This window comes from Sinocyclocheilus rhinocerous, unplaced genomic scaffold, assembly GCF_001515625.1.
Source record: "Sinocyclocheilus rhinocerous isolate Xijiao unplaced genomic scaffold, SAMN03320098_v1.1 scaffold2646, whole genome shotgun sequence".
Lineage (NCBI taxonomy): Eukaryota > Metazoa > Chordata > Actinopteri > Cypriniformes > Cyprinidae > Sinocyclocheilus > Sinocyclocheilus rhinocerous.
Window position 1 is genome coordinate 270,543 of NW_015656312.1, and position 9,700 is coordinate 280,242.

A 9,700-nucleotide genomic window follows, 5' to 3' on the forward strand; every position below is an offset into this window, starting at 1 on the left:
GTCTACAGTATAACTTGAATTAGCCAAAGAAATTACAGAAATTAACATTGGTTCTAACAGTGTCATTGCTTCTCAACACAATATTAAGAATCACAGATTCAATATCAACAGTGATATTGGGAGCATGTTAAAGTGGCGTAGCCTACAACGTTCATGGTCTCTCAATGTTTCTTTTGTCCCAGAACTTGCTACTATACGGGAAAGAAAACATTGTGAAAATTATACAGATACAATTGTTTATAGACAGGGACAAATACAAGAGCATCAGTTTGACCATTCAGATTCTCCCAATATGATTCCAACAAAATACCATGATTCTTAAGCTGATGATCCCACTAATTCACTGTATAATGATACTATCCTTCATTTGTTTTGTTCTTCTTTTGCCACTTTTCAGTTGAAGACTTATACAGAGATGGTTTTACCATTTGGTTGAACTTAACAAAATACAGTATACTTGCTTTGGACAAGTAAAAAATATAAATAAGCATAAAACAATTAAAACAGAAAACCACATCAACAGTTACATAAAAGAACTTTGTGTTTAGAAATGGGACAGAGGCATTTGTTAGTTTAGTAATTAAAACTTATTATTGCTACATATCAATATGGCAGAGCAAAGACTGGTCAAATCCTAAGTAAAACACAAACGCATAGCTCAAAACATTATTTCCAATTATTAATACTTTTTTCCAATCGAAAGTTAAATGAAATATAGCCATCAAAATCATATAATAGAAACAGAGTATTTTATGTGCCACTCTGAAACTAATTAACAATGACTCCTGAGTTTTAAAAAAAGATGTGCAATGTATTTCACAGTATGTAAATATAGGAAGGATGCAATATGATTTGCATTCTTATCCAATATGATGAATATTTTTAAACTCTAGGGGAGGAAAAATAAGCAAGCTGATATGAAGTATATGAAACGAAGACACAAAAATGAAGAGACATCATTTGGACCCTGTGGTTTACACAGTAATTATGATGGATGGATTGATTCTTGATACAATTAACAGATAATGTTGACCACACACACAAGTTAGATCAAAAAAAAAAAAGTGCAGTTACATTATTATAAATAAACTGACAAAATTAATTTTACAGTTTGCCTTGTACAATGAAGAGGTATAAACTGTACATGAATTATATCTAGGTTTCAGTCACAAACCCCCCCCCCCTTCATGATTTAAGATTAATGTTCCCCAGGATGAACCGTTATTTAGCAAGTCTTAATTGTTTGTACTGTGCCCTTTCTTGAATGGTTAAAAAAAAAACTATACCTAAACAATAGGTGATGCAAAATGATATCCTGAAGCACATGCTGCAAGTGCAATTTAGAAAAAGAGCTTCTTCTGTTTGAAGTATGTGTCAAACCTGTGCTGTGCATAGTCCTGGGGAAAACCAAAAAGAGATAGAGACAGAAATGAGGTGGAATGGCCTTCAGATCAGTGATGAACAGAAGGGATTTGTTCTGTATATACTTATGTTTACTGTATACATAACTATGATGGCTTTTTGACTGAGCTCTCAGAATTTAGGCATATTCATCAGTTTTTGGGTAATTGACAAATAACATGGACGTGTACTACAAAATTGATATAAACGTATGAATGAATATTTATATAATTTAGATGCTGTACTGTACTGGCCATAACTGATATGCAGTTAATTTGATTAATTATCAAGCAATGACAGTCCTAAAAAAATCATCATAAAAGGATTAAAAAATGTGAGATTTATAATCTGTTTGTGTGTGTTGTGATATAATTTTTTTTCCCAGTTTACCATGTATCCAAACTCGATTTTGGAGATCTTGGCTTGAATAATGGACCACAAACCCCAGAGGAAATGAGACGTAAGGGCAAACCTGTTTGTGTGCATGGGATTTGAGAAAAACAGATAGGAAAGGTTACTGGGTAAAGGTGAAAATTCATCAAATGGTACACAGTGGCACATTTAGCATATTATGTCAATAAAAGTCTGATAGTAAATACGATTCATACCGGTTTGCCTCAGTGATCATGTGTATGAATGAATATTTATATAATTTAGATGCTGTACTGTACTGGCCATAACTGATATGCAATTAATTTGATTAATTATCAAGCAATGACAGTCCTAAAAAAATCATCATAAAAGGATTAAAAAATGTGAGATTGTCAGATTTATAATCTGTTTGTGTGTGTTGTGATATAATTTTTTTTTCCAGTTTACCATGTATCCAAACTCGATTTTGGAGATCTTGGCTTGAATAATGGACCACAAACCCCAGAGGAAATGAGACGTAAGGGCAAACCTGTTTGTGTGCATGGGATTTGAGAAAAACAGATAGAAAGGTTACTGGGTAAAGGTGAAAATTCATCAAATGGTACACAGTGGCACATTTAGCATATTATGTCAATAAAAGTCTGATAGTAAATACGATTCATACCGGTTTGCCTCAGTGATCATGTCCTCTTCTATCCTGGCTTGGTCTGCAGGTGCAATGCCCCCCCTTTCTGACAGATAGTGTCTGATAAAATGTAACTGAAAAACAAACCGCAAACAGGCTCAATATAATATTTATAGGAATATCTATTTAGTTTGTCTAATTTGTTTTGAATATTTAAAAAGGACTGATATTATCCCCTGCCCCATGACACAATTTTACTGATTTCTAATAATTTCTAACGCTGTTAAATATTAACATTGTATCAGTCAGGCTGCTGACCTCTATAAAAGTTATTGTGACAACCTTTGACACACTTTTTATGTCACGTCAGTTCCAAAACTTTCCACTAGATGACAGCATCACCAAACTACATGTGCATTATGTCCAACACAAATGATCTCTTACAACTGTATGAAAAGTCATTTGTCATCAATTTGTTAGACAACTACCAAGCACAAATTCATGTCAAATATAATTTATGATGAGGCTGTATTGCATGTGCCTAAGAAAAAAAAGTATTAAAAAATGTCATAATAATAATAATCTGGCATATTATACTGATCCTCAATTTTACTTTATATCCTGTGTTTAATTTAAGCTTATTTGAATATAATCAACATAAATCAACTGAAACTTTCTCTTTCAGTTGATCATTTATAAATTGACCTTTGTTAAGAGTTTATTTTTTTTCTTGTCTCATCTTGTATAATATTAAGGCCATTAATGATAGGCAGTAGTGTGTGGGGGAGCATGTTGTGACTCACCTGCTGTTGTCTGTTAGGGTAATTCTCCACCTTTGCCTTGTAGAAGGGCCACTGGTCATACGTGTAGTCATATATCCATTCACAGAAATGATTCCCAAAATCAAAGCCTCTGCACTCAGAGCAGACCAAATTCAGAGTTCATCAGTGCTGCATTTATTATAAACTATAAAATGATAAGCACATGTATGTTATATATAGGGTAGTTTTACCTGTAGTTATAGCTGCTGTATTCAAAATCAATAAGCATTAGTTTGTCAGATGAATTCTCCCGGCCATCCAACATGAGGATATTGCCTGAAGAACAAAGTATGATTTTATAGGTGAAAGGGCAGATATGTTGCATAATGGTACAACACAACAGTGACTGACAGACACGTATAAGATCAGCAGATTAGGCAGCTGCCAGGACTCTGCGTGTATGAATGTGAGATTGCTTACCTTCCTGTACGTCATTATGACAGAACACAACTGGAGAGGGAGTAGCTGCCAGCAGTGACCTGACAGAGAGAGAGAGAGAGAGAGAGAGAGAGAGAGAGAGACGGCACATGGTTAAGTGCTACTTTATTATATTGCTCTTATAAACCTGCTTTTAAAATGATTGTTTTCATTGTTTAAAAGCCCAATGAAAAAAAAGTGCAGAAATGTACTGGAACACACACAGAACAGTAGACAAGCACTTAATTCAGAGAAAAGTTTTTCAATCACATGTGTGTGTGTGTGATTGACCGAGCAAGCTGAGTATGCACAGAATGCAGCTTCCTTTAAGTGCCTAATCAGAGATGCCTGGAACTGGGCTAAGGGTGTTAGCATACAAAGACACATACACTACTTTTCAACAGTTTTGGGGTCAGTAAGATTTTTTTTCTTTGAAAAAAATTAATACTTAATACATATTCAAATGATTTCTGAAGGATCATGTGACACTGAAGACGAGTAATGATGCTGAAAATTCAGCTTTGATCACAAGAATAAATTACATTTTACAATATATTAAAAGAAAACGGTTATTTTAAATTGTTTTAATAATTCACAATATTACTGTTTTACTGTATTTTTTATCAAATAAATGTAGCTATAAGGAAAAAAAACAAAACCTTTCCAACCCCAAACTTTGGAATGGTAGTGTATACATACACGTAAATACTTTATGAATTCAATGACCTTGGCCATTTGCTGTTATCTGGAAGTTCAAGCATCACAACATGCTTTCCATTCACCCTTTCAGCTCTTTTTATTTACATATCTTTTCTCACCTCAGATCCTCCAGTTCTGCAGGAAGATCATACTTAATTAGCTTGTTAAATTTCTTGATGTGAGCTTCACGCACAAATGTTATTGTTTTAACTTGTTCCATGTACCTGTTCAGAAGAACAAAGTCATTTCAACACTGATGCCAATATAAATATACACAGCAAACATGACAAACCACCATCTGCTTATTTTTAAATATAATTACAAAAACATATCAAGGCAGATTTCTTACACGAGCTCATTTACGTTATCTGGGGCACATTCTATTCTTTGGGTAAACAATGTAATTAAAGCTTGTAATTTCTGGGTTACAATTGCAACAAAATATGTCTGTTTAAAATCGCTATTCCCAAACAGCCAAACTCATTGGTTCAGCCAGTGTTTCTACGTCTTAATATCAGCTACTGTTTTGATAGTTACACGGTTTTCAGGTATGAATAGTAATCTGCATATTCTGGGATAAAAGCATGTATTTAAAAAAAATACACAGGCAGTGAGTGTTTCTATAACCGTAGGTTAAAGGACAGTGTGAGACTTTTACCGGTCAAGGGTTCCAAACAGCCATTTGGGTTCCTTGTTGAAAGGCATCTCCATCCAATGGAATCGTGCCATTTTACTGGCTATTTCAGCCGAGATCTCTGGGAACCCCAACTGCTCTGTACGCAAGCGATTACTCTGTGGAAGAGAAACAGATCTGAATACCACTCTTTGATTATGCATACAGAAATATGTGGAATGAGAAATACTTTATCTATTATTAAGGCATGCAAATCTCTCTGTAGCTTGACTGCATTAATCAAGTATAGCTGTGTTTAAAGGTTTATTTTAAACCATGCATATAGGATCTGGGATTTAGATTTAAGACTCACTGGCAAGTACTGCTCTAGACGGCCTTCTGGGAAAATGCCATAGAGACGTGGGCCCAACTCTCTCTCTGCTAAAATGGCAAACATCACACTTTCCAAAACAAGAGAATCCACTCCCTGTGTGTGTGAACACAGAGAGACAGATGCATATGGGCAAACATGCATAGCATGATTAGATAGTTAAATGACATCAGGGAATTGACAGCACTGGACAATAAATATCTTGCCCAAGATATAGACTCTTATCAGCTTATGCAACAGCGTATTTGGTCTACTTCACATATAATATGGTCCGGGTGGCACACCTGTAGAATGGCCCCGTAGATCCGGAGCAGAACTCGTCGAGGTTCGACCCCGGTGGGCTGAACATCATCGGGTAAACTGCACATGTACAGCAGGTTACTGAGTCCTCCACTGTGTGTACACAAAAAAGCAGTATTTTACTTTATTTCTATGTATATGTAATGTATGTGTGTGTGTGTGTGTGTGTGTGTTTAGTAATATAAATCTATACACAATCACACATGCATACATTACATTAAATATTGTTTTTATTATTATAAATATATGAAAAGTTAAGTTCAAAATGAAATCATTTTGAAACCTAAATATCTGTAAATTCTTTTATAAATGGTTTGAACACCTGACTATTTTGATCTGAAAGTCATGTTCCGATATAGCCTTCCATGATCCGGACAGAAAGTCACGGCACCAGCACAACGCCCTCTTTCTAGTATCCGGGTCCACAGCCACGTTACGGCCGTCCTGATGGGACTCCGCTTCAGAGTTGTCATCCCCATTTACACCGCGGGGACTGGCAGATCTCGGATGTCTCTCTTCGGCCACCATCAGTGAGTCTCCGCCAGCAGGTCTGTCTGAATCCGCGTCATCCTCAACGCATCTGCCTGCACTTCCAGCTCCATCACTCATGCACTCCACCTTTTGGCCCGAATTCATGATCTTACGCAGTTAGAAATCCAATGCTCCTTAAAGTGAGACAACCGAACCCCTAAGTAGGAACACCTATCCGCTCCAGAAGCAGCTTTAATTGAGCGTGAATAGACGCACATGCACCCGTCACGAGCGCACAATGAAACATCTAATCGCTCGCGATATCAGACACCGTTTACGGCGAGAGAAACCAACGTTAAATGGGGAAAAAAATACTAGCTATTTTTTCCACATGACCTTTGCTTAACTGTTATATTAAATACGCAGACGTTTTACCAAACTGTAAAGGCTGTCAATTAAATATCTTCCCACTTCAACTTCCTTGTGAAGTTATCGCTGCAGATTGACTTAAGAAGATTGACCTTTATTTTAACCAATCAGTTTTGAATACCGCGGCACGCAACGCATTTCTAGTACCGCCCCCTAAAAGCCAGAGCGCTGATAGGTCGGTTCTTACCAACTACAATGAGTAGTGGGAAGTGTAGTTAATTTAGCACACTGTACGATAAGCTATTGTATTGAAAAGTAAAATGTTACAATAAAATCTATTACGTTAATGAATTAAGTGACTTCCACTGTAAATACTGTAAAATGTGTGTTTTTTAAAGAAATATAAAATTATGATTTGCCTTATTATTGAGAACAAAAATACATTAAACAATGTAATATGCAGGGGTGCACATAAGGTTTTCAGTCTGGTTCTCATGAGAGCACCTGGAGATCTTGTTTGGTGCTCACACTGCACATAGCGTGACTCATTAAATATAACTATAAAAATAAAATAATAATAGTGATAATACTATCATTGCACTTTATTTTGTATTTTTAAATAAAATAATACACAAAATAATAAATAGAGTGTCAATACTATTATATTTTAAGATAAAAAGTGAGTATTAAATAAAAATACAATTATTTTACAGTAGGCAAGGCAAGTTTATTTTATATAGCACATTTCATACACAATGGTAAAATATAAAAGGAATGAAAATAATAAAAAATAATCAACAATAAAAGCAAGGAAATAATTTTTTTTTTAAACGGTTAAGAATAAAAGATGATGATACATAAAATACATTGCAATCAGTTCAGACACAGTGCTCATTCAGTAAAAGCACAGCTAAACAGATGTGTTTTTATCACACATCTGCATGAAATGTACGGAAAAATCAATTAAAGACGTAATCAAACAGACGATGAACAACGATTGACAGTGGTCTGTTAGGTTTGAGCATATCTGCAGTGTATTGAGGTCCTAGTGATTTATAAACAAGTAATAATACTTTTGGTGATAAAGGCATGGACAAGTTTGACTGGTCTTGACTAGAAACAAAACATCTAATTCTTGCAATGTTTTTGAGATAGTAAGCTGATTTAGTCATTGCTTTGACATGACTAACTAAGGTCTGACTCCAGAATCACACCAAGATTCCTGACTTGATTTTTAGTTGTTAGACCCCTAGAGTCAAGGTATGCATTCAGCTTGAGAACTTCATCTTTGTTTCCAAATGCAATGACTTCAGTTTTCTCTTTGAGGGAGTCAATGGGGCTGTGGACTGTTGGTTTTAGCGCTGCCGAGTGAAGAGCTTCAATGAAAGAAATGTCCGTTTTTTTTTTTTAAGTTTTGCGCTGAAACAGCAACGCATAGCCTAGATTTATGCTTTCAGAATGGAAATCTTATACAGTATTACAGTTAGTCGATCTATCCTGCACACCACTTATGTGCCCCTTATTTATGTGGAATGGGCATTCCCAGAATTCCTATCACAACCCATCATATTTTATTTTTTAAAACATTATATATTTATTTATTTCAGTTTTGTTACATACTGTTTAGCAAATGTTTATAGGATTATTTTAATGTAATGTGTGTTAGTGTGATAGTGTTTGTGTGGGTAACGCTCTGTTATTGTTTATCACAGCTAGAAAAAAAGCCAAGTTTTATGAACTTTAAATCATCACGTGGCCTTCCATTGTATCACCTACGTTATTCTCAGTATATTGTATATAATAACAAACAGATTAACACATTAACATGACTTTATTTTCTGCTGTAAAGTTCTGGCAAAAACAGCTGCCTGTTTTTTTTAATCCATGAAATCCAGGCCTTAATGTCTATTAAAAAAAAGTATGTTCCAGCCTGGTGTAAGGGGTATTGCTCTCCTGAGATATATTATTACTTCAAAGATTAAACGGCATATAATTTTATGATCTACTCTTACAGTACTGTAAGGAGAATTCAATCGCTCACACTCTCTGAGTCTTTCTCAATTCTCACACACAGAGAAACATACATTCACACTTATCTTCAAATCACATTGTCAGCAAATATTTTGTCTGTGCAGGAAACCCCACATCCTAAAAGACCTTCATATTTGAATTGCAGCAGGGTGTTCCCTGCATTACTCACTTCCACCACTGTTGCTACTCTTTCTGTTAGTAAGACTTTCAGCACCAATCACTGAACAGCTCCTCTGCGGCAGAAGAAGGGTTAATGATCCAACTAAATGATGCTTTATGATTGTTACATAGACACCTGTTTATTGATATGAGCAAAAATGCTGTGCTTGAATGATAATTAACCTGTTATGCTGCCTATTTCCCCCCCTGAGATGTCTTACATTTGCACAAACTTTCATATGAACATTCTGTGCATACTTTTTTAATAATAATAATAATATTTAATTTACAATAACTTACGGTATTCTCAGGTACTTTAAAGAACATATGCCCATATACCCTATAGGCTATACGTCCAAAAAATGTAGTATCACCATGGTACTTTCTAGTAGGCCTACTTTTGAGTGGTTATTTCATAAATAATTTACTACTAAGAGAATGAATTTCATTTTGTGCTTAAGCTTATAATTTGGCTGTTAAATATTGGCGAGTTATTACATAATTGGTTTTAGAGAGCTGAAAGCACACGAGTTGATAGAGTGACTGTATTGACTGAACGGTCATGTTTCGCCAGAGGGCACCGATTTGAACTGCAGTCCCCTTTCAGTCGCTCTGTGTTCTGCCCACTCGCAACATCGTGCTGCTAAATCTTACGTAGCTCTTGAACGGGATTCGGAGGCCGAATATTGAGCAGTTAACTAGCTACTAACTATTTTAAAAGAAACACAAACGTTCATTCTCTAGATGGCGCTTGGCGGCTCAAAAAACAAATCCTCCATTGAGACGCATTTGAATCTCAATACGTTTTTTGGTGATTTTTGTATACTAAAAAGTTTAATCATTTAAATCTATTCATTTCAAAAATTTGTTTTTGACATACAAATGCATCCGCAGCTAGCAAACTTTATTATTAATATTTTTATTTTCATAATCACAAACGAAGCCTAGGCTATATGATGCGTCCATCTCGACCTGCGCCGAGAAAAGTAACTGGTACCACGTAATATCAGGTTTATTCCAAAAAATGGGGG

The 9,700-nt window shown here is 35.3% G+C and overlaps 1 protein-coding gene across 1 annotated transcript; it reads right to left on the reverse strand.

Moving 5' to 3' along the window:
* Nucleotides 1–1,274: 1,274 nt before the first annotated feature.
* Nucleotides 1,275–6,604, reverse strand: LOC107719962 (choline/ethanolamine kinase-like). The gene is made up of 11 exons (XM_016527515.1): nt 5,962–6,604; nt 5,624–5,732; nt 5,322–5,435; nt 4,994–5,127; nt 4,455–4,559; nt 3,640–3,698; nt 3,411–3,495; nt 3,202–3,310; nt 2,438–2,532; nt 2,221–2,302; nt 1,275–1,397 (listed from the first exon to the last, which is right to left on the reverse strand). The coding sequence occupies exons 1-11, from the start codon at nt 6,273–6,275 to the stop codon at nt 1,341–1,343; spliced, it is 1,263 nt and encodes a 420-aa protein (XP_016383001.1). The 5' UTR covers nt 6,276–6,604; the 3' UTR covers nt 1,275–1,340.
* Nucleotides 6,605–9,700: the final 3,096 nt, after the last annotated feature.